Source organism: Eschscholzia californica, unplaced genomic scaffold (assembly GCF_041429995.1).
Source record: "Eschscholzia californica isolate CP2 unplaced genomic scaffold, dmEscCali1.0.p SCAF_3, whole genome shotgun sequence".
Taxonomy (NCBI): Eukaryota; Viridiplantae; Streptophyta; class Magnoliopsida; order Ranunculales; family Papaveraceae; genus Eschscholzia; species Eschscholzia californica.
Window position 1 is genome coordinate 35,259,752 of NW_028238420.1, and position 24,787 is coordinate 35,284,538.

At 37.5% G+C, this 24,787-nt stretch overlaps 5 protein-coding genes and 1 non-coding gene across 11 annotated transcripts; 2 read left to right on the forward strand and 4 right to left on the reverse strand.

The window, feature by feature from the left end:
- Positions 1–373: 373 nt before the first annotated feature.
- On the reverse strand, positions 374–1,220 carry LOC147549827 (putative calcium-binding protein CML43). The gene has a single exon (XM_086672052.1). It carries the CDS (start codon positions 1,060–1,062, stop codon positions 487–489), a length of 576 nt encoding a protein of 191 aa, XP_086528178.1. The 5' UTR covers positions 1,063–1,220; the 3' UTR covers positions 374–486.
- A 1,886-nt stretch (positions 1,221–3,106) lies between these two features.
- On the reverse strand, positions 3,107–3,190 carry TRNAL-CAA (transfer RNA leucine (anticodon CAA)). The gene has a single exon. It is a non-coding gene; the product is annotated as a tRNA-Leu (tRNA).
- A 1,812-nt stretch (positions 3,191–5,002) lies between these two features.
- Positions 5,003–9,233, forward strand: LOC147549829 (cytochrome P450 714C2-like). 2 transcript variants are annotated; one of them, XM_086666701.1, is made up of 5 exons: positions 5,003–5,445; positions 6,284–6,510; positions 7,396–7,643; positions 7,905–8,271; positions 8,682–9,233. In XM_086666701.1, exons 1-5 carry the CDS (start codon positions 5,121–5,123, stop codon positions 9,105–9,107), a joined length of 1,593 nt encoding a protein of 530 aa, XP_086522827.1. In that variant the 5' UTR covers positions 5,003–5,120; the 3' UTR covers positions 9,108–9,233. The 2 variants fall into 2 exon arrangements, with proteins under 2 accessions (XP_086522827.1, XP_086522828.1); XM_086666702.1 differs by having other exon boundaries at positions 5,050–5,445; positions 6,284–6,504.
- A 108-nt stretch (positions 9,234–9,341) lies between these two features.
- LOC147549830 (cytochrome P450 714C2-like) lies at positions 9,342–13,682 on the reverse strand. The gene is made up of 5 exons (XM_086666700.1): positions 13,273–13,682; positions 11,926–12,152; positions 11,188–11,435; positions 10,445–10,799; positions 9,342–9,835 (listed from the first exon to the last, which is right to left on the reverse strand). Exons 1-5 carry the CDS (start codon positions 13,637–13,639, stop codon positions 9,410–9,412), a joined length of 1,623 nt encoding a protein of 540 aa, XP_086522826.1. The 5' UTR covers positions 13,640–13,682; the 3' UTR covers positions 9,342–9,409.
- Positions 13,683–14,687: 1,005 nt separating this feature from the next.
- On the reverse strand, positions 14,688–18,965 carry LOC147549831 (Pentatricopeptide repeat (PPR) superfamily protein). Of its 5 annotated transcripts, none has more exons than XR_015237064.1 (3): positions 18,835–18,965; positions 16,137–18,651; positions 14,688–15,161 (listed from the first exon to the last, which is right to left on the reverse strand). XR_015237064.1 is itself a non-coding variant. In XM_086666703.1 (2 exons), exon 2 carries the CDS (start codon positions 18,441–18,443, stop codon positions 16,521–16,523), a length of 1,923 nt encoding a protein of 640 aa, XP_086522829.1. In that variant the 5' UTR covers positions 18,444–18,651; positions 18,835–18,965; the 3' UTR covers positions 15,970–16,520. The 5 variants fall into 5 exon arrangements, 1 of the variants encoding a protein (XP_086522829.1); XR_015237062.1 differs by having other exon boundaries at positions 14,688–15,399; positions 18,835–18,876; XR_015237066.1 differs by lacking the exon at positions 18,835–18,965 and adding an exon at positions 15,250–15,399 and having other exon boundaries at positions 16,137–18,648.
- A 1,002-nt stretch (positions 18,966–19,967) lies between these two features.
- Positions 19,968–24,641, forward strand: LOC147549832 (zinc finger CCCH domain protein). The gene is made up of 6 exons (XM_086671067.1): positions 19,968–20,477; positions 21,400–21,573; positions 21,980–22,105; positions 22,596–22,793; positions 23,693–23,857; positions 24,083–24,641. The coding sequence occupies exons 1-6, from the start codon at positions 20,202–20,204 to the stop codon at positions 24,413–24,415; spliced, it is 1,272 nt and encodes a 423-aa protein (XP_086527193.1). The 5' UTR covers positions 19,968–20,201; the 3' UTR covers positions 24,416–24,641.
- The last annotated feature ends 146 nt before the right edge of the window (positions 24,642–24,787 follow it).

Sequence of the window (24,787 nt, forward strand, 5' to 3'; positions counted from 1 at the left end):
TGAAAGCTAGCTAGGGTTCAACATATATAAATTAAAATCCATAGCGTATAAACTTTTAATTGTTCCAGCCCGCCCGACCCCCGAAGCCTGACTACCTGTAGACGTCCATACCTGCCAGATTCCCACCCCTATTCATGAGAAGCCTTCTCGGATGTCTGCCAAATATTTCTTATTCCCTACCATTACTATTCATTATATCATCCCAAAATTAGTGAATTATTTTATAGTCTTATTTTAATCAATATTAAATATCATATTTTTACGATGGGGTATCTTGATGAGATAAATAGAACCATGACAGAGCTCCAAATTTGCCACAAAATGGGGATCAAAGAAAAAAGAAATCAAATCTTGGACCAATCAAACACTCAAATGCTCATCCAAAAACTGAATCTGATATAAAATTTCATGGATAAATAATCCATGAAAACGAAAGGAAAAAAATATGAATATAAAGAATAATGAGACTTTAAAAAGAAAATTAATTCAAGAAGAAGATTGACGAATAGTAACATTTTGCATCATATCTTTAAATTCAAAGAAATCTACTCGACCATCTTGATTTTGATCAACAGAAATTATCATATCCCTTACTCTTTCCATTTCTTTTGCTTCGGGTAACCCTAATTTCTCTAATATCACTTGTAATTCTGTCGCCGATATAAAACCGTCGCCATCTTCATCGAAAACCTTAAACGCCTCCACTAGATCGGCTTCTTCTTGAGCCGCCCCACCGTCACAAAACTCGTCGTAATTTTCTTCTTCGGATCCAAAAAATGTATTTCCTAAAGCTTGATGTAAAGATTCGAAATCTTCGAAATCGAGACCCTCGTGCCCTTCTTTAATGTAACATTGTACCATTGATTCGAGTTCGGTTGTCTCGGCTTCTAAGCCAAGTTTTTCTAACGCTCGGCTTAGCTCCTCTAATGTGATTGTACCGTCACCATTTTTGTCAAAAACGTCAAAAATTCGACGGAGACGAAGGCAATTTAAGCTTGGGCTTCGGAGTCGAAACGAGGATGATGGGCCTCCTAGGCTTGGCTTTGAACCATCTTCTTCCATGGTCCGGTTGTATTAAAATATTTTTTAAAAAAAAACGAGTCGAACCAAACCAAACCAAACCAGAGCGAACGGAGACAACCAATCAATGGATCGGCTCCTCCTCCCAGCCTAAGTCTAGATTGATGAATTATACCAGTGAGGATCAAATTGATGAGAAACAATGAAATGATTGGGGAGATAAGTATTTATAAAGGAAATGAGAGGACGAGAAGAAATTGGGTTGATTTTGGAATTTGCATTTGAAATAATTGAAGCGAAGAAAGAGGAAATGAAAAGAAGGATTTGATCCAACTTTGAACGGAGAGAGAGAGAGAGGAATCACGGATTCTTGGCCTTGGAGGTGGCTATAGAGAAGCCACATTTATTTGACTGCATCTTACCTATATTTAATACAAGTTTATTTCTAGAGGAATGGTCTGAAAATGGGTTCACTATATTCATATTTTATCTCTACTTGCATTAGTTTTGGTATGGCTGACCAACTCAAATCAGCTAGACTGAACTTGGCCAAATCAAACTGAATGGTTTTTCGGCAAAATCGAATAAAGTTTGACTAAGATGGGTTCAACTGAAAAATCGACCAACCGATTCTGATTTAGGTTCGCTTCGACTTGAATTTTTGAAAACCACCCAAACCGAATTATATATAGGTATATAATATTATTAATTAATAATTAATACTTCAAAAAGATAGTAAACTATGCGATAAACTTTTGTAGGGATCCAAATCCACCATAGTTTATAGATTGACTTTAATTTCAACTGTCATTTTTTTATTTGATTTCACTTTGTTCTCGTGCTTGATTAGGTTAATTGAGTTTGGTCGAACCATTCAATCGAGTCAAGTCTCACTGAAGCTAAACTACTATTGATTAGTTTGATTTCAACCTGATCATAAATAGTCGGCAATTAACCGTTGTTGGCCCCTAACTTTTGGAGACCCACAATTTCTCAATCAGTCTGGCAAGAGACAACCTGGCGAACTGAAACATCTTAGTAGCTAGAGGATAAGAAAGCAAAAGTGATTTCCGTAGTAACGACGAATGATTCCCGTAGTAACGACGAGCGAAATGGGATCAACCTAAACCGTGAAAACGGGGTTGTGGGAGATGTTCTAACTTTTTTCTTATTTAATACTAGATATATCGGTAGATACATGTCTTTCGAGTTTTCTTCGTAAGGAAACTAATCAGATTAAACTAGTCAGGATGATGGCCACATATGTGACATCTTTTTTTTTGGAAATCGACTACGATGTACGATAGTCGTCACAAGGGCATTGATACATCAAAGATGTGATAAGCACGATAACCGCCAAACTTTAACAAGAACATGCCTGAAGGCTAACTAAACTATGAACTATAGCCTAACTACATTATTTATACCCTAATAACCCAAATTCAATAATTCAAGGTTTCCACCTCCTCTGAGGATCGAACGAGGGACCTCTATGGATTTTTGGAGTTTATGTCAACACTTTAAACCACTTGAGCAACCAAGTGTTGACACATATGTGACATTTGACTTTGCGATTTTTATATGTAATGGCACCATCATGTCTTCGAAATAACCCACTCGGTTGTTCTGACCCCTTCGGCCTCCGCAGATGCATGGTGTGTTCTCCAACCCTCCTCCACAAAATGAGAAAACAAAAATTTGAATTTATTTTTCGAACTTAAGACATCATGCCTTACAATGTTTATATAATTTTGCGCCTCTAAAGGGCTTCTGATGATTATGTCGTTATTCAGGTATACGCACTAATATATCATTCATTTATGTGTTAACCCGATTGAATAATTTGTTACATATGATGTACATCAAAAGACTAGAGACCATATTACTGTTTAATTCGAGGTGTAAATAACTTCTCTCTACATAAAAATGGAGGAGTCCCATTCTAATGTTCCTCTAAATCTCAAATTATTTTTTTGTCTTAAATATATGGCTCCAAACTGTATAGAATAATGCATCTGGTAGTGGTAAGACTTGATAAATTTCAAAAGAGTTTAACTTGGAAAAAAGAAAAACAAGGGAAAAACAATGTCAGAAGTGGGATTTGAACCCACGCCCTCTCACGAAGACCAGAACTTGAGTCTGGCGCCTTAGACCACTCGGCCATCCTGACGTAGTTGACAGGATACTCTAACTCAAATATTTTCAACGCCAGGCTCCAGCCCAATCGTATTATGATAACACAGATAGATGGGCTCTGCATCTGAGTGTAGCCCAAATAAACAAGGATTCATGGATTCACCTGTTCATAACAAAGAAGGAAATTTCTAGAAGCACCCTCCGTCTTGATGTAGCATTGCCTTGAACCTGGTGGGAGTTAATCGAACTGGCGCTTCTATAATAATGTTGGGTTCCCTATAGAGTTCACAATTACGTTTAACGAAAATAGGTCGGTACAAGATGATTAAAGAAGGTCGTTGCTTTCAGAAGTAAAAAGTTTTCGAGGGGCAAAAAGTTTGGGGTGGAAAATCTAACTATTTTGCCAAGCCCTCTTCGCCATCGACCCTTTAGAAAGAAAAATTCAGGCCTCGACCACTTCTTCCTCCTCTCCTTCCACCACTACCACCACCTCCGACCGCAACCGCTATTTCTCCAATCTCTCTCTTTCTCCTTCTCTGCTCAATCTATTTAGAGCTTTCACTTTTCTATATCCTCATCGTTCGACGTAGCGAAGAGTTCCCTTTGACGGAAACCCTCATCGCCAAGAGAGGTTCTAGGGTAAACCCTCGAGCATTTCACACACTCGAACGGCCGTTCTCAAACCTTTGATTGAGGGTTCTGAAAGTATCGATTAGGGGTTTTAGCGTTTAAGGTAAAACCGTCGTGAAGGGAGGGTTTCGACTGAAACCCTCTACTATTGTCGAAACAGTGATAATATGGAGAGCGAAGGGAATTTTAGAAAAATAGAGTATGTTTGATATTGTAAAAAACCGACGCTTCGAGAAAACAAGAAAATTTTGCAGGGTACAAGATCTGAAAGGGGAATGGTGAGTTTTGTTAAATTTTTAAAGAATCATGGGTTTTGTTTGGACAACAAAACTTCTTCTTATTTTTCTTCCTCATCTCCAGCCACCACAACCATTACTCTCTTCTATTCCTCTTCCCTTTTTTCTGCCTCCCACTGCCACTTGTCTTTTATCTTTTTCATCCTTTTTTCAGTCTCGGTTTGCTCCGCCAGATATAAGGGTGCACTGCAATGGAATCCCGATCTGGTAATCCCCTAAACTAGATCCAGATTTCGGCTGAGAGGATGGACCCTCCCTTTTGCTGGAACAGATTGAGAGTAAAGAGGAAGGAGGATAAAGGGGAAGAGGAGAAAGAGAAAATCATAGTAGTGGCGGGTGATGGTCGGATGAGAAGATATTAATTTTTTTTTTTTTTTTTAAAGTTAAATGTCCTAACGATAGTCATTTACGATCGACCATTATCGGAGTAGGAAAAAAAATAATGGGAGACAAAAAAGAAAAGCGAACTTTAGTCAAAATTATAGCTCGAATTTTTTTCTTATTTCTCCAAAACACTCTCTCCTTGGTAAAATAATTTGTTTTCCTTCACTAATAAGATAAATCCTTTTGAGGGTCTACTTTTTTTTTTTTTTTTTGTTGAACTACAATATAATTAATGAAGCAAAGAGTTCTTACGGTACATAAAAACTAAAAAATAAGGGATTATATGCCACATACTCTGACTATGCTTCCTAGACCATTTCGCCAGTTTATCAGCTTGGGAGTTAGCTGCTCTCTTAACGTGGTGAAACTGGATTGAATTGAACGAACTACATCTTTCTTTGAACTACTTCAATCTTTAACAAAGAAGTCCATTAATTATTTTAGGAATAAGAACAACTACCTACGTAACCTACTCTCATGTAAAATATTGAGTGGGAAGTGGACTTTTTTTAATTGATTTTTCTGATCCTGACATCATCATCACAATTACTAAAATATAAAACTTCCCTTCTTATCCACACACAGATCTCTACACAGGAAAAGGAGATAGGAAGAAGAAAAACAAATCTAGAGACTAGAGAGAGAAAATTAGAGATGGAAGTATTGATGATGATGATGAAGATGTTGTTTTATGTTAGTCTAATTTGTGTGGTGGGTAATTTGTGTTTGTATATATATAATGTTTTATGGTGGAAACCAGAGAAGATTAGAAAAAAATTGAGAGATCAAGGTATAAAGGGACCATCTCCTTCTCTTTTTACTGGTAATGTTTTGGATATGATGAGGATTAAATCGACGGCTCAAATTATATCATCTCAAAATCAAACTGAAACTGAAACTACTTCAACAGATAGAAGAAGAATTGAAGATTATATTCCTACTTTGTTTCCTCACTTAGGGCTTTGGAGGAAACACTATGGTATGCTCCTCCTTTAACCCTTCAATTTACTTCCCTTTTTCTAACTATAATAAAATGGGTGCATGAGTTTTAAGTCCAAAATAAAGTTCAAAAAGGGTTTAAGGTCCAATCTTCTCAAAAAATGGGTTTTTAGTCTTTTTCCGTTTTGGAAAAAACATTGTTGATACATGATGTATTATGTATGACACATATAAAAAAAAATGAAATAAAGTATGAAAATTTAACAATAAATAACAGGTAATTTATGAAACAAAACAAGAAACAATAAGTAGAAAAACGCATTAACTTTGACATATATACATACTTTAACTAATTTGGACTAAATATCCATTATAATTATTATTTTGGCTTAAAATCCTATATTAATATTAGGGTGGACTAAATGTGTGTTTAGGGGTAGATTTTTGGACTAGGAACCCAAAATTTCTAATAAAATATGGGCCTTGTTGTTTTGAGGGAAAATTTATTGGGCCTGGACTTATATTTGGTCTTTTCAACGAAAATAGGCTGCTGGAGTGAATTTCGGTGGATTCATACGGAATAGTCTCTCTTGAATTCGGTGGGCTTGTACCGAATTCACAAGGTGGGGCCCTTTTAACAAGAATGGGGCCCTATAAAACTTCCCAAGGTGCTTCCCAAGAAGCCTTGGCCACATTCAATCTTAGTTGGCCCAAATATTCTATAGGCCCCGCTTGGGTTTGCCTTTTTTGCTTCCATTGATATACTGGCTCTTGTGGAGTTACCCTAAGTTGGAATCCTTGGGGTCACTTAGAATTATAGGATTACTTATCGACAAACTATATGCTTTACTTATTGCAATTCTTTTTACACAATGTAGGTCCAATATTTACGTATGCAACGGGAACCGATCAACATTTGTATGTAGGAGATCCGAACCTAGTCAAGGAGATAAGCCAGAGCAAGACATGGGATTTAGGTAAGCCTACATACCTAAATAGAGAACTCGGGCCTCTTTTTGGGCTTGGAATTACTAGGTCCAATGGGGAAGTTTGGGCTCATCAGAGGAAGATTATAGCACCAGAGTTCTTCATTGACAAGGTTAAGGTAATTAAGTTATATTCATTAGGAACCACCATACCTGTCAAGCTTACCTTATTATCCTTTAGCAAGGTTATGGCGAGCAAGATGTTGTAATTTTTAGAGTTGTAGATCCACATTGGAAGGCGGAAACCGATTACTTGTCAGTTGTCACCACGTAAAATGTTAGGCCCAATCAGATTGAGATGGGCCTTACTGTTGTAATATTCAGAGCTGGCAGAGATACCCATAGGTTCGGACGGGCCATACTTTCAGGCTAGCACACTCATATACGCTGTTGGTTTAGAAGAAAAGCCTAGCCTAAAGCCTAACTTCCAGATATGGGTTAGAGATCAGACTGGATAAGCTCAATTGTATGTAGCTTGAGTCTTCACCCTGACCCCAACGAATATCATGCATGGTTGAAACAAGTGTGGCTCAATCACAGACCTGGCCCTATACCATGTCCATCCCATTCCGAACCCTATAACCTAATCAACCGTAATGTATCTAAGATTGGGTCAAGTTAAACTCACCTCTTTTTCTTTTTAACATGTAACAAATGCTCAATCCCGACCATGACCCATTTTCATCCTCAACCATGGGCTATTTGGTACAATACTGGTTTAACTAGGATCAACCTACATAAAAATAAGCCAACTAAACAGAGTGGAGTAGTAACTCTGTCAAGGTCAATAACTCACGATTGCTTGACATTATGCCCGGTGCATTTAGCGAGGGATTAAAACTAGTCAAAATCAGGGTTGAGTAGTAAGGCAAGGAATCAATGACAGGGCCTTGATTGACTACAGACATGGACCAGACCTTCACCGTGTATGTCTGTTGGGTTAGGGGGCAGCTAACCCACTCCAACTTAACTAAAACGATATGATGGGCTTGACATATTTGTAGGGCATGGTGGGCCTAATGGTGGAATCTGCAGTGCCAATGTTGAAATCATGGGAAGATAGAATTGAAATGGAAGGAGGAATTGCAGGTATAATAGTTGATGAAGATTTAAGAAACTTATCAGCAGATGTTATCTCAAAAGCTTGTTTTGGGAGTTCTTACACCAAAGGGAAAGAAATATTCTCAAAGCTCAGAGAACTCCAAAGGGCTATGTCTAGAACAGGCTTACTTGTTAAAACTCCTGCTTTAAGGTAATCAAATAACTTATGCTGGCCTTAATTTCCTCATGTTACTTGGTAGCGAAGCTCTGGGACATTAGGTTTCGACAAAATGAGTACTCTTGATTTCGATCATCGGAAATTAGTACGTTTGTACAGTATGTTTGCACATCCCACCTATAAAAAAGGAAGTAAAGAGGGGTACTCAGCCCGGTCGAATGTCCACCCCTAGTCGGATGATTGTTCAGTTCTATCTAGTAACGTTATGTTTTTTGTATCCTTTCTTTTGGGCAGGCATCTCCCGACCGAAAACAACAGAGAAGTATGGAGATTAGAGAAAGAGATTCGTAAATTGATTTTGAACTTAGTAAAGGAACGAAAACAACAATCTGTTGGTGAGAAAGACTTGTTACAGATGATTCTTGAGGGTGCTTATGCTGATCAGTATCATCACCGTGGACAAGAAGCAATTGACAATTTCATAGTAGATAACTGCAAAAACATATACGTAGCTGGCCATGAGACGATTGCATCGGTTGCCACATGGGCATTGATGTTACTTGCTTCTCATCCAGAGTGGCAAACTCGAGCTCGAGTTGAAGTACTACATGTCACCGGTGGATGCATTCCGGACGCTGATATGCTCCATAAGATGAAGATTGTAAGTAACTTCAACTAAAGCTCTATCAGCTCATTTTAATTACTATAACCCACAGACTGAGATCTTGTCAAAGATTTGGGTGCAGTAACGAAAACCACATATTTCAATACCATGCATCAGGTTTTCTCCATGTGGTCCCTATTTTAGCTATCCCACATTGGTTGGTGAAGAGGGGTGGTGGTCACTGCGAGGCCTCGCCTCTTGACCTACTTTTTGGAGTGAGAGACGCGTAAGCGAAGTCTTAGCTCTTTAGCAAGCTTTTGGGATGAGGGAGGCCCAGGACCAGTTGGGGACATGGAAAGCACGAGGGCACACACACAGGCCACACACTTTGGTTCGGTCTATAATCAATTGCAGAATCTATACCTCAAAATAATAAATTTAGGATATACTTATGCTGCACAATGCAGGTAACAATGGTGATTCAAGAAACACTACGTCTTATTCCTCCCACCACACTTGTTACCAGGGAAACCCTAGAAGAGATGAAATTTGGAGATATTAACATCCCAAAAGGCATAAACTTGTGGATTCCAATCTCTACAATGCACAGGATCCCTGAAATCTGGGGCCCAGACGCCGATAACTTTAAACCCGAACGATTTGCGCACGGTATCTTCAGTGCTTGCACGACACCACAAGTGTATATACCGTTTGGTATGGGCCCTCGGACGTGTTTGGGACAAAAATTTGCCATGGCAGAATTGAAGATTGTGTTATCATTGATACTCTCGAAATTCAGTTTCTCCTTACCTCCTAACTACAAACATACTCCTGCATTTAGAATTGTTGTTGAACCTGAACATGGAATGTGCCTCCTTGTAAAGAAACTCTGAGGTTCTCAGAGGAAATAAAAGTGAAAAGGTATACAAGTATAATTGAGAGATTTTAAGATTTGGTTCGGTTGAATTTTGTTGCTAATTTATGGTGAGTTAAATGATTAGTAATATATTTCCCTCGTATATCAATTATTTTACCACCAACAATTCTATTGAGATGATTGAATATAGGTGGTAGCAAAACAAACTTGTCCAAATAGAATGTAAAATTCATAAAACCAAGTAAAAAAGTTCAACAACAAACAACAATCTACCATTTATGTGTAACCAAAAGATTCAATTTTCTCTCATATTACAACTCAAATCCTCTTCATTACCAAATCAACGCCATGTTCGGGTTCTATAACGAGCCTGAAAAAAGGGGAGTGACGATATTTTGGGGAGAGAGTAAAAGAAAACTTAGAAAGTACAAGTGAAAATAAGATCTTTAATTCTATCATGGCAAAGTTTTGCCCTAAACAAGTTCTAGGACCAAAACCAAATGGAATATAAGCTTGTGGAACAAGGCAAGCCTTGCCAATTCCACCAGAAAACCTATCTGGATTGAATTCATGAGCTTCTTCACCCCAAATATTTGGATCTTGATGCAGTTTTACGGTCGGAATCCAAATATTGACACCTTTTACGATATGGATATCACCTATTTTTGCATCTTTCAAGGCTTCCCTTGTTACAAATGCTGCCGGTGGGTATAATCGGAGTGCTTCTTGAATCACCATTGTTAACTACAAATCAAATCAAAGATTTCAAAACTAACTAGGAAATGGATAATGTCAAGGATGATACAAGGAAAAAATAGTTATCAAAATCGGCACTTGGATCAACTCTGCTCTATTTGGGATTGAGTTATAGAGTTTGGAAGGGTCCGAGTGTTCCTGTGGAGTGGTGACTATAAGTCCATTCTCATGTAGAACGGGCTAAATGGGTCTTGAGCTTACATGGGTTAAGCTACTCTACCTGAGAAGCTAGTCTTTTGGGTTGAAAACAAAACTCATGGCGAAGTGTTATGAAAGATCAACCAATTACAGAGTATACAAAAAGCTCAAAAGAAGGAAGTACGGACTTGGAGAAAAAAGGAACTATTAAATGAGTTCGACCTCAGATTATGATATTTGAGTCCTGGCTAATACTCGTTGTTTTGACCCGATACAGTTGGATACGACAGATTAGCTTGAGAAAATGAAGAATTTGTGACTACTCATTACAAATCCTGTAAGAGCAACCCATTAAGAGTCTATCTTTTCTGGTAGAAATCTGAATCCATGATAGGAACTGAGGGCCGGAAAAAAAACAGATATGGTTCTTAATATAAATATTTAAGGAAAATAACATACCGTTTTCATCTTACGAAGCATATTGAAATCAGGCAAAGAACCAGCACAAACTTCTTGTACCTCAGCACGAACACGAGTTTGCCATTCTGGATGTGAAGCTAACAAGATGAAAATCCAAGAAGCTGTAGTTGCAGATGTCTCGTGCCCAGCGAAGTAAATGTTCTTACAGTTATCAACAATGAAACTATCAGTGTTTAATACCTCCTGACCTTCACCCTGAGCACCTTCAAGGATCATTTGCAATAAATCCTTCTCTGATTTTGTTTCTTTTCTTTCCTTTACTACATTTAGAATCAGCGACCCTATTTCTCTCTCTAATTTCCACAGACTTCTGTTCTTCTTTGTCGGAAGATGCCTGAAATGTATCAATTTAGTTTCATTCTGGACAAGTTTCTCGTTCTACTTAAAGTGAGCCAACTCTTACGTTAGTCGTAAAAGTGAAATCATCAATGGGTACGTATATGAAACGATCATTGATCCATGCCTACGTCAGGATTGGCCAAAGAGTTTGAAGTTAACTAGGATCAACGCGCAGGTACATTAGAGCCTGAGTTAGCCTACTACTGGCTAGTACCTTTCAGAGGGCTTACTTGGCTCAAGATATTTCGCGTTTTTAGTAATTGGTTTGGGGAAACCCATCTATTAGAGTAACCGATACAAAGCAATTATTCTGTATAGATACTTAGTTCCACCTCTAAAGAACAAGAGAATTAGCAATAAGTTTTTGGGTTGGAAATGAATACCTCAAGCCAGGAACACCAAGAAGTACACCTTGAAGAGACATGAGTTGTTGAAGTGCTCTAAGCCTTGAAAATATTTCCTTTCCCTTGAAATAACTACTCCCAAAACAAGCTCTTGAAATCACATCGGCAGAGAAATTTCTCACATCCTCATCAACTCTTATATCTGCTATTCCACCTTCACTTTCAATCTTGCTCTCCCATAATTTCAACATTGTAGTTCCTGATTCCACCATTAGATTCATCATCCCCTACATGCAAAGGAGAGATACATTAGGCTAACAAAAATCAAAAGAAAGAGTAAAATGTCATTTTGAAGTCATAGTATGTGAGAACTGCAGCTACCAACTATTTACGCCAAGGGCTTGATTAATATTCGTGACGATGATCTACATGGTGATCAGAAGGTACTCACAAACCATATACATTTAAGCGATGTAATTGAATCTTACAATATGGTACCGAAACACAATAAAACCCTTAAAAAATCACAACAGGATTATTTTGACGCGACAAAGTCAACGAGCGAAACTTATCAATGAGAATAGCCCGCATCTTTATAAAGTGATATATTGATCTACGATCACCCCATGAGTCATGAGTATCACTTACACATATCTATGTGAATAGCACACATCTCTATAAAGTGAAATTATACGAATGTAAAAACTGAAACAATATACGGTGAAGACAACAAACGATAATCCCATAAAGAAATGATCCTTAAAATAGAATAATTACCTTAACTTTCTCCATGAAGAATTCAGGAGCTATGATTTTTCTCTGGTGAGCCCATTGTGATCCATTAGAAGTGAGGATTCCTTCACCAAACAAAGGACCTCGGTCCCTTCTTATATGTGAAGGTTTTCCTAAATCCAGAGATGTCAAGAGGCTGATTTCCTTCACGAGTCCAGGTTCTGTTACAAACAGTACTTGCATGCTTCCAGTCGAATAAGTGAATATTGGACCTGACAAGCCATCATCAAAACCAAACTTCAAATTTTCTACAACAAAATACACACTCATGCACGGACACTCAGACACAAGCATACACACACACTTACTAAGCCGCACACACACACACACACACACACACTTACTAAGCCGCACACACTCATACACAGGACTGATTCCAAAAAATTGTCCCGGACCAAGTCAACTATTTGATCTCCATATTTTGACCAAGGGTATGTACGGTCCCTAACTAACTATTCCGTTAGTAGATTCTTATTTTTCCTTTTCTCTTGACAAAATTCTCCTTTTTTTCCTCTTCTCTGCGTACCTAAAAGAGGAAAGGAAGAAGATTTAAGGAGGTGGGTCACCAGTCTAGCCATATGACCAATCTCGTTATTAAGGTTGGTTGGACGCTTTATAGGTTTGTGTCAAAGCTTTGATCCTCTCACAACAACCTTTGATCAATAGCCAAAGATTCCCAATAAAAAGGAATTCCAGAAAGCGCCAATCAACAGAAATACGTTTCTCTTTATAGGTTTGTGTCAAAAATATATGTTACAGTAACACTTGATTCACCCTTTGGATTATCCCAACATTGGTTGTGGTTGTGGACATTGGTTGACCTGGCAATGTCTACCAATGTTTGTGTTATTGGTTGACATTTGAAATGTCCACCAATGTCTCCGTTATTCGTTTGGAACATTTAAATGTCTATCAATGTTCCAATTAGGTTATTATTTGTTTGAAACATTTCAAATGTCTCTAAGTGTCTTTGTTATTCGTTCGAGACATTTCATATATCCCTTTAACTCTCTCTTATTCGTTTGAAATACAAGATCACATACGTTTTAAAGACATTTTGGTTTCATGGACCTTCGAAGACATTTAAAGACATTTCAAATGGGTCTCGGTATCTTGTTGTGAGAATCGTCTTTATCTTGACAAAATATCAAGACATGACACTTGACAGTACTAACTAGTTACTCGGTTTTCACTTAAACCAGTTCTGAATTAGAACCGGATTGTAGCAACTGGAACCATTTCTTTGCCTAAAACTGGAACCAACAAAATTCCCATGGAAAAAGAATCTTCATTTCAAAACGAACAAATAAAAGCTTGGAGAGATTTACATACCGTATTCGTTTATCCAGTGTTCGAAATAAGGGAAGATAGTGGAGAAATGTTCATGGCGGATTGAATCATCAGGAACAGAGACAACAGAAGAAGATTGAATCCTCTTCATATCTGGAATATTTCCATAGAAGAAAGTAGGTGAAGGTCCTTTGATTCCTTGATTTAGAAGGGATGATCGAAGTTTCTTGGGTTTTAAGATTAGGGTTTTATAGAGGTGTATGAACACAGTAAAGAAACTTATAAAAACGAGAGAGAAGAAGATCTGTAAAAATTGTACTACTGATGGTTTTGCTTCCATGGCTTGGTTAGCTGTTTTTTTCCTTATCTCTGTTTTTGTTTTGTATTGATGTTCCTCTACTCCTTCCATTTAAATATATACTTAAATGAATCTTTGTTTTCTATGTGGACCTAATTTGGAATAAGATGTTTCAATTTGATTTTAACATAAAAAACAAATTTTTCAAAATGTGAATTAATTAGTCATTATTTATGATGATTGGTTCTTAGTATAATGTGACATTAGTAAGGAAGTTTTTTGGATTTTGTTCACCCATGTGTCGACACGTCCGGACCGTCAAGTTTAGTCAGACGGTGACAAAAGGCTTTAACTGGCCTTCCGTCTGAGTCCGACCGATTAAGTACGACCGATTCATATTTTCGACTTACTTTAGACACGTATATAGATAGTTATAATCAATTAATATAGTTAGTATTTAGACCGTACACTTACATGTAAGTGCACAAAAAGACTACGTTTTTTATTTATAGAACTTTGTATCTCTTTCATTTTAAAGAGTTTACAATGTCGGACCATATTATCGCTACAAAATAAGTCGGGTCTCCACATTTTAATCCCCACAAATTAGGCGGGCACGGACGGCAACTAAACTTTGTCAAGTATTCGCCCGATTTGTCCGGATGTTGGAACGAGTCCACCCTAACTGGAAGATAAGTGACTGTGGACTACCAGCCCGGTCCGTTTCCCACCCTTAAGTCGACAAGTTGAAAAAAAAATTATAACCTAATAGCAATATCCCACTATCTTGTTTGACTTTTTGGAAAATTCAATATATTTTGGAGAGATTATATATTGTTTTTTTGAATAGAAACTTAAGTTTTCAATAGGAATTTGGATGTGACGTTGATCCCACGTTAATGTTTCATGAGTCACATTGATAAATGTAGCCAGGTCATGAGGCACGGTGTTACAATTACGACAATAAAGGCAAAATGAATCGAATAGCAACACAATTTTCAGGAGATTGCAACTGTCTCAATAAAGTTGCTCACATCCTGATTTTTCAACTCCTCCTTAAAACATATTGAATCCAACCTTCCCCTTCAGCAGTTTCAATCATGTTTTCCTCACATTTGCTTCTCCCTGTTCTCTATTTTCATCATGGTGATCTGGGTTCTATCGATTAAGACCTGCATTCATTGGGTCAATATCTTTATCTTTATCAGAATCGCTTTCATTACCTAGTTCGATAAAATGCTTCTCTCTCCACGAAATTATGCTCGTCAACAGATTTCTGAACCCCACCCTAAGCGCTAAATGAACAACATCTCTCTCTTTACATGAAAAGGCCCGTATCACGAAAGCTCATTCGTTCTCACGAGAACAGAGTAGTCAAACCTTCACTTTCGTTATCAGAGAAAGTTGAGCTCCATCTCCTGTATTTAGTTGGACTTGTGCTTGAGCTTGTAAGTTGTCGTAATCTGGCAGGATTAACTCCATCAACTACTGAAGTGTCGTACGCGGAGACTGGGTCACAGGACTATCATCTTGATTTTGCCTCACCAGATTGATTAGACTCGAGAGTTGCTGGGAGAACATATCCTCGTTTAACTCAGAACTCCTGCTGTTGTTTCTTCTTCCTCTGAGTGACCTACAAGAATCACGTATTTTCTTCTCAAGATCTTCAAGAAACATAACTTAACAGTCTCAACACATGCTAATGGTTTCCAAGAACTAACTTCATTAACTGGTGGGAAGATTCTTCGGCATAGAGAACAATGTGTCTCTTGTTAGTCAGAATGCCGAACTAATAAAGAATTTATTTGCGTGACTTCCACAGAGTGGTTGGAATACTTGGAACTAGTTTGGGATACTGCATCCATTTGGATCTGGTCGGCAACCAAAAAAGAAAACAGAGCATGAGCTAAATTCACCAGCAGAAACTAGAGAAATGAGTAAATTTTCATAGAAATGTGTGTGTTTTAGATAAATAAGCTAGTCTCCACTGTTCGATTGCACTTCTATTTCCTTGAAAATTCAAGCCTATTAACTTTAATGTCAACAAAAAAGTACGACATAAATACGGTTTTAGTATATTCCAAACAAATACACGTCATTAATTCCCCCGAACAACTGTTTTTGGGGAACATGTGTAAAAGAACAGACTTCCATGGAACATGTTTCCTTGGTATCAACAGGCACATTTACCTCCTCATTTGGTTAAAAGAATAAAGAAAAAAGACGTATCTGCACTATTATTAAAAAACTAAGGACTGGGTTTACCTTGCACAAAATGGCCCTATAAAGACCTAAAACAATCACATCTTGTTCAAATGCCTTTTGTTCCATAAAAGGCGTTCAGAGTCTTCCCACTACATTTTATGATACTATAATGCCAATCAGGTCAATAATTGTCTCTGTTAGTTCCACGGCATAAAGACATTTTGAGCACGAGTACATGAGAAACAGAAACTAGTAAAATAGATCTCACTTATTCCCACTGATAAAAAGTTTGGGTACCAAACGAATTATAACAGAGTGAAAATAATCAATCTTATCATAAATCATAATAATCAACACCAAATAACAAATCATGAAAAAAACTTCAAGATTTTGGAACCATTACCAGAAGAAAGACGTCCAATTGCAGTAATCCTCTCAAGAATTTTCTCGCCATTCGTCAAGTTGTTATCAAAGCATCCAAATTTCCCCTTACAAAATGCAGAAAAATTCTAGGTTCGGGATCCCAGTTGGCTCAACCAAATCGGACGAGCCAATTAGACTGGTTCCAGGTGAATCCAAATCAAAGTTGACTGAGCTTGACAATTTAACTCACAAATTACATGATCTGAATTGGATACAATTGAATTTGAGATAAATTGTCACAGTTAGGATCTAGAGTGATCAGTCGTTGACTTGGACCGTAGAATGAGAGTTCGAATCAAGTTGTTATGATCTTCCCTTTTGATTTTTCTCAAAAATCTCATAAATTCAAAAAGATATTTCTATTCTACCCATGCTCAAACATCGGCACGTACCCATACTCACGTAACCCACCTACCAACCCGTCCAACCCATTGTAAATCCGGTCTGACTCAGGATGACTCCGATCCCCAGTAACAAATATATGCAACCCATTCTTTAGTTCAATCCAACTACACCCAGGACTCTTGTTAACATTTCTTTCTCTCATTGTTTCTCTCACCTTCGAAACCTCTTGATGTTTTCCTATAGATCCATACACATTTGACATCAAAACATAACTTCCACAATGCTCTGGTTCAAGCTCATAAATTCTTTTTGCTGCAAATTCTGCCATTTCAGAATCACCATGAACTTTACAAGCTGCTAAAAATGCTCTCCAAACTACAGAGTTAGCTTCAATTGGCATTGTTTTTGCCAACTCATAAGCTTCTTCGATGAGTCCTGCTCGACCGAGCATGTCTACTACACAAGCGTAATGTTCGACTGTCGGAACCACACCATGATCTAGTTCCATCCGAGACAAAATCTCACGGCCGGTACTTATAAGTCCTCCATGGCTACAAGCCGATAAGAGGCCAACAAAGGTAACTTCGTCGGGACTAATGTTCTCCTCGGACATTCTTGTAAACGTGCTTAGTGCACATTCGAAGTGTCCGTTAAGTCCGTAACCCAAGATCAGTATGTTCCATGACGCAACATCTCTTTCTTTCATTTTTTCAAATACCAATTCAGCTTCTCTTAAACTCCCACATTTTGTGTACATATCCATAAGAGCATTTTCAACATAAACATCATCAACTCTATTAGAAGATAAACCATCTTTGTTTAAACCATTAACTACCATGTAACCATGAATTTCTTTGCCATGGATTAATGCTGCCATATGAGAACAAGCTGGAAGAACTGAAGTAATGGTAACAACATCTGGTTGAAATCCATTCTCTCTCATCTTATAAAAGAGTTTCAAAGTATCTTGGTAGTTAGCTGATTGTTCATGGACTGATATTATGGAGTTCCAAGAAAATATATCTCTATCAAGCATTTTATCAAATACTTCTTGAGCATCTTCAACCTGCTTACATTTCCCATACAAATCAATCAATGAATTTGAAACAACAACATCTGACTCATACCCAATTTTCTTAACAAACCCATGAATTGATCGTCCATTGTTTAAATCTCCAGTTGTTGAAAAAACCGAAAAAATCCCTGTTACAGTAAACTTACTAGGAACCAATCCATCTTCTTTTACCATCCTTCCAAAAACCTCCAAAGCCATATCAAATTCCCCAATTTGAGCATACCCATTAATCATGGCATTCCACAAAACAACATCTCTCTGAGGCAATCTTTCAAACAGTTGTTGAGCATCAACCATGAACTTAAATTTCAAATAAAAATTAATCAAAGCACTACCAACAAATTCATCATTTCCAAGACCAAATTTTAATAACTCCCCATGAATCTTTCTCACTGTTAATGTCTCTGCCAAATCAGTACAAGCTTTAATCACACAGGGAAATGTGAATTTATCAGGTAATAAATTGTTCTCAAGACGCAATTTTTGATAAAATTCAAATGCTTCTTTGGGTAGATGATTAGAGATGAACCCAGAAATGATTGCATTCCAAGCAAACAAATTTGGATCATGGGTAGTATTGAAAATGGAAAATGCATAATTGGGTCGATTACATTTTGAATACATATTGATGAGACTGGTTATAGAAAGAGGGGAATCGAGGAATCCGTTTCTTATCATCCATGAATGGATTTCTTTTCCTTTTGTGAGATTTTTGGTGTATGCACATGATTGTAATGAATAAATAGTTTGGTTTAGATCAGTGGGTATTTTAGAAATCTCAATGGTTGTAGAGAAACTGAGATGGAAGTAAGAAGGGTTTTTCTTGATCAATTTAAATGTTGTGGAGAAGAGGTTTGTTATGTTCATTGGTGGATATACTACTGCAGAGTGCTAGTTTAGCAGAATTATCTCTCTACATGTATTATAGACCACTCTCTCCTGAAAGAGGTCCGCCGGCGGCCGGCCTGGAGCTAAAATGTCATGCTCCGATTCGTCCTGCTCAAAAAGCTTCGACTCGTTATCAAAGGAGTGATCGGTCTCTAGATATCTTCGGCTGGTGCACAGAAGATTTTGACTTACGGGAGATGCTAGAGAGCCCAAATTTTTTGGGCATTTTAGTGCCCAGCTGATGTGGAATCACTAAAAGACAAGGTTTTTTCAAAGTTTGACTACGGTGGGGACCGCTTTTATTTCTAAATGAAGAAATATGTCACCCTCTAAGTACCAATTTCTAAGTCACTCTATCATTTCCCTTGACTTAATTTGTGACATGTGGAGTCAATAATAGACTAGTAGTTTCAATCAAACTTTGAATTCTTTTGTATTATAGTAAAAGTGAATCATCAAGTCACAAATTAAGTCATAATATTTTGTGCACATAGCACCCTCACAGACAATAAGGTTGGCTTTTTTTGTTGAAAACAATAAGGTTGGTTAGTAATCATTGTGTGAGTTTTTATTAAGAATGAGCTAAAAGTTTAATATCTGTACATTTAACCAATCACGCATTTAGTAGTATTTATTAGGTTGGTATGGCTCAACCCAGGATTGACCCATTTAAGAGCGACTTGGACCGACCTAGACAACCTCCAATTCCAAGCTAGGCTTCGTTTTGAACTTGGTGGGCCTTGCCTAGACCAACAAAAAGCCCAAGTTAGACCAAAACCCGTCGGGCTTTTGGGACGGAGTCAAGACCCATTCAATGATCAGTTTTTCCTATAGGCACCTTAAACGGCAAGTTGGTGTATTTCTTTTTACTCTTTTTCATTATTCACATGTATCCCCTTCTTCCCCGATTTTTGTGTTTTTGTTTCCTCTCTTTCTCAGTTCGTCTCTCTTTCTCTCGTTCTTTTTTTCAAGCTCTCTCTTTTTTCCTCTCTCTCTCTCTTTCTCCCCCTCTCGTTGTTGTTAAGATCCCTATAGGAATTGTTCAATCCGACACGTGTCCACGTAGATCAGTGAAATGCTATCAGCAACCACTAGTACCATCTTCCCAACATTTGTTGCACGTCCGTCGGTAGGTAAGTTGCATTAACACTAAATGACATGTCACAAACCACTTACCGATGAATATACACATTCAATTTGTAAGATGATACGATTGTTGCCAATAGCATCTTACTAACATTGTAAGCACCACCATCTATCATTTCTAAACCGTTGGGACAGCAGGAGAAGTGTGATTTCCCAATGAGATGCAAAATTTCGAGAAAGGGAGAGAGAAATCGATAGCGTGAGAAGGGAGAGAGCGCTTGACGGTGGTGGTGGTTGACTTGGTCACAGTAACTTGACCAAGTCAGGTGTTCATATCAGAAAGTGTGTGTCTTTAAAGTTCCATTGGGCTTTCTCTCATCCTGAAAGTAAATAAAAAGTGGAATTTTGTTGAAATTTATGAACACTTGAATTTGCATTTCAGGTTTCTTTTCCCACATATAAAAGAAAAAGTTGGTTAAATTATTTCTTCTTCTTCTCTCTCTCTAACCTTTTTGATTCATTAATTGACATCTCTTTCTCTCTCTCTCTCTCTCTCTCTCTCTCTCTCTAGAAATCAATCAATCAATCGAATCGATCAAAATTATTCATTAGTGTAATTCATCTCTTTCTTGTTGGTAGATTTCTCAATTCATGGCGTATCGAAGAAAACAAGGGGTTACTAGGGCTACCTTCAAAGAAGAAATTAAGTACCCTCCTCCTCCAACTCCTCCTCACCCTGATGACACCAACAACTCTTCTTCATCTTCTTCTTCTTCCTCTTCTTCCTCTTCTTCTCTTGCTGCTCAAGCGATCCGAGCTTCTTCTGCTCATCGTGATTCTTCTTTTTCTTCCGCTTATGGAGAACCTGCTCTTTCCTCTTCCGGTCAGAGAGAAACTAATCGACGAAAATCCTATCCCGTCGGACAGGTCAGTTTTTCCTCCTTCACCATTTTGGTTTATTTTTTTAGGGTTTCACTGAAATGTTGTGTTCTTTTATATTTGAAGTGATTGAAAGCTTATTTACTTCACGATAATTGATAAAAGTTCATGACTTGAATGTTATCATTTGGGAATTTTTGTAATTTGAAGTATGAATTAGGTTTTATTGGTATTCAAATAGAATCATCACATACATATGACTTATGGTGAAGGAGTGTTGGTGTAGTAATCATTGTGTGATTAATAATTAATTTAGAAAGATGGGTTTAATCAATTTAGCTCTCTAATGAGTTGTTGGTTAAGATCTGATATTAAAAAGATGTAATTTTGTTAAAAGAATTGGAAATTTTTTCCCCTGTTGAGGTTGGAATTCGTTGGTGTTGATCAAATTAGGGGTAACTTTGTGATACTAGGTTAGAGCTTGGTGTGATTGATTTTAGTTTAGCCTGTAATATCTATCATTCCAATCTATTGGATGATATGCTAATAATCTCATTCACTGCAAATGTTGTGTTCGAATCTCATGAGATGAGATGAAGTACAGTCATCATGATTGTTTCCTGTTTGTATTTCTTTGTGTGTCAAATAGCAGCACCTACTTCATACCCTAATTTGAAAGTCAATATATTGGAAGTTCTGAAGCTGTTTGCTCCCTTGATAATGAGTTCTGATGACCCAGACTACTGAGTTCATCTATAATTCACTTGTTCAGCTTATAAGACTCTTGATGTGTTTGACTTCACAGCCTTTTTCGTTTGTTAACGTAGGCGAGATATCTGATTATTTGATGGATTATGGTCGTATTAATTCTTCAAAATTCAACTTCTCCTGCTAAATCTTTCATTTACAATATCATGATTTATTTTTCTCAACTTGATGGTTGTGAATCTTTTGACGTATGCAAATGTAGGATCCATCCTCTTACCAGTATACATCGATCAAGAGTATGAATGAGCCAAAGTATGGTTTTTGGGGTGTTCTGGCTAACAAAGCTAAATCTATACTCGATGATGACAATGTGTCCCACCAGTTTGACACTCCTGCCAAAAATAAACCGCTCGTAGTTGATACTACGAGGGATCAGGTGAGAAAGAAGTTTCCCTTCATTTGGTTTTTATTTTCAATTGCAACATTTCATTGGGTTTCTTTAGTGTGGGCATTGATCGGGAGTCTTAAAAAGACTGATCAAAGAAGTTCCTGGATTTGCTTCAGTTGATCTTATGGTGGGGAAATCATTTTGCATCACATAGCTGGAAGTCAAAGTTTGCTTTTGTATTTTCTTTCTTGTTTCTGCAAACAATTCTGATAATTAGGCACATGGTCTAGTTCTAAATCCTCCAGATTTATGAAGCCAATTTATTGTAGTTAATATTTGGGGCCATTCCTCTTAAAACTTACCCTTCACTGCCCACTTAATGCAATCTGTAGCATATTAAATATTATATATGTTGACTGTGGGAAGTAGTCTAAATTTTGTCTTTGCTCTGCAGATGCATAATTCGTTTCAATCAACTGAAAGCGGCAGAAAGACCAAAAGTCCTTCGTTACAGAAAGGCATAGAAAAGATAACATCTTCCCTTAATTATCTTGGTGGGACAATCGGAAATGCGTTTGAGGCAAGTTTTTTTGCCATACTCTCCAGACAATGAATTTTTTTCAATTTAAATAATGGGCTTACCTCATTATTTTTATATTATACCTTAACAATAAGCTTTTATTTATGAAGTATAAACATTATCTCGGTAGATACCTTTTCCTGTTTATCTACTGTTCTGTATACACATTAGCTTGCCCTGTTGGCCGCCAAACTCCTTCTGATCCTTGGAATTGTTATCTTGTTTTCATTACGTCCACTTTTTTCTTGCTTTATTGCAAATTAGTTAATTCTTGGGAGGCATTTCGTAAGTTTTAATATACTTAACAACTTCCTGAGCTCCCTTGCCAATAGTATTAGACTTCGCAAGTTACAAGAATTACTTGATACATCTCAACTGGTGATGCAATAGTCATCGTATATATTCTCTCTCTACTTATTTGTTCTATCTATATACAGTATCTATTTATTCAAAATCTCCATGCAATATCTGAACACATTTTTGTTTTCAGGAGGGTTTGACAATTGTGGAGCATAGGACCCAGGATATCATTCAAGAAACTCGTAAGCTGCATGTGAAGAGAAAGGGAAGCAATTCCGAGGCATCTAATAATTCGACTGGCACAAGTATATCTGACCCACAACAACATATTCCAGAGAACATGCAGATGAAAACAGACAGAGAAACACAATTGAAGGCATCTCGCGACGTAAGGTGGCAAACGTGTAATATTGGATTATGCAGTGAAATCATGAATTTGTTTTCTACGCTATTATGCTTTCTTATGTTCAGTTTTTTGGATAGCACCCGTTTTGAATTTCAAAACCTTTAAGTCATAATCAACTTCACTAACAATTATGCACACCCATTTATGGTGTTAAGGGATTGGTACGCTCCACTAACTTAACTAGCGTTGGGATTTTTGTCCTGGGGCCGATACCCTTCACATTCACCGAAGTCTCAATGATATCTTGGACTTCCAAAGCCCGTTGGTGGGTATTTCCCGCCTGTCCCACTTGATTTAGTGGGTCGGACTCTTGATTGGAAATTTACCGAGCCGTGCTGTATTGGAGGCTCATCCGATTTTCTTAACATTACTATACATCACTTGATTGAGCTCTTAGGTTCTCTCCCTGCATGAATCTTCTTCTGTTTAGAATCACACTTAGGGTTTATTTGCCTTCAGTAATGTCATGTGCTGTGGTTAGGAAAGTTGCAGTATCATTTGAGGCTTCATTAGGTCTTTGGTGGTATCAGTATATTGCACAATTCAGATTATAATTTAATGAACATTGGCGATAATATTTGTTATATTTCCAATTCGCCCACCTCTCGGCTATAAATTGCAATATTGATAGGGGAGCCAAAATAGTTGGGCCGAAATTCACTGAAAATGGCTATCAACAGCCTAGATTTCGAGAGAAAATCCGGAAGAAAGAGAAAGTCAAGGCCGCTGGTGCCCATTTTCGCAAATTTTGACCTAACTTTTCCATCTCCCATTCATTGACATATTTATATGTATGCTATTGTTCGGTGTGTTATTTGGTAATTATGTTCAACTATAATTCTCTCGATGAAATGCATGGTTCAACTTTGTATGCTTTGCAGGTTGCGATGGCAATGGCAGCTAAAGCCAAGCTTCTTCTAAGAGAGTTGAAAACCGTCAAAGCAGATCTTGCTTTTGCAAAGGAAAGATGTGCTCAGCTAGAAGAAGAAAACAGGATTCTTAGAGAAAGTCGTGAAAATGGAGACACACCAGAAGATGATGACTTGGTAAGTTCATTTGCAATATTATAATCAAAGGAATTAAAATTCCTCAAACAGGTTGAGATCGATAACTTTTTTACTGAATTTTCCTTAACCGTCCAAATAGGTCTTCAAGGTTCTGACTTTCTGAATTTTGGCATTTATTACATAGATAGATATGTTGCATTTTTGTTTGCTACTTATTGAAACTATATACAGAATATTGATATCCATGATGTTTGCACGTATCAGATACGGCTTCAACTGGAGACGTTGTTGGCTGAGAAAGCTAGATTAGCACATGAGAACTCTATTTATGCGCGTGAGAATAGGTTCCTTCGTGAGATAGTGGAATACCATCAGCTAACAATGCAGGATGTAGTTTACTTAGACGAGGGTATCGAAGAGGTGACAGAAGTACACCACTTTCCTCCGACCGAAGATGGACCCTCCTCCTTGGGTCCCATGCCACCACCTTCACCCAAGTTACCACCATTGCTGGAGGAGGTTGACTACCCGTCGATTTCCACCACCGTGTCAACAGCAAGTGCTAAGGATAATCCAGTCTCATCAAGTCCCAGCTGAAGATGGGGTCAGGAACTGTAACTTGTTCAAATCTTCTTTTTTCTGTTTGAGTAGAGTTTTCCTTATCATGTATGTGTTCCAGATCCAAGCAAGGTTTGTTTGTGTAACATCAATTCTTTTTTACAAGTTTGTGAGGTTCTATTTTCTATAATTTATTGATTGATATTGTAAACATGTAATTTTAGCATTTTGGGTTGTTAATAAATATGAATCAGTTTGATTTTTACTCCCCCTGTCTAATAGTATAGTATATATCTAAAGCTGAAGATGTGCCTAAAATAGCTACATATAGTGCCAAGTCCAAATTTAAGAAACAAGATGCGAATAGCCTAAAATCTTCACATTTTGTAATCCGCTACAAGTCAAAGCCTA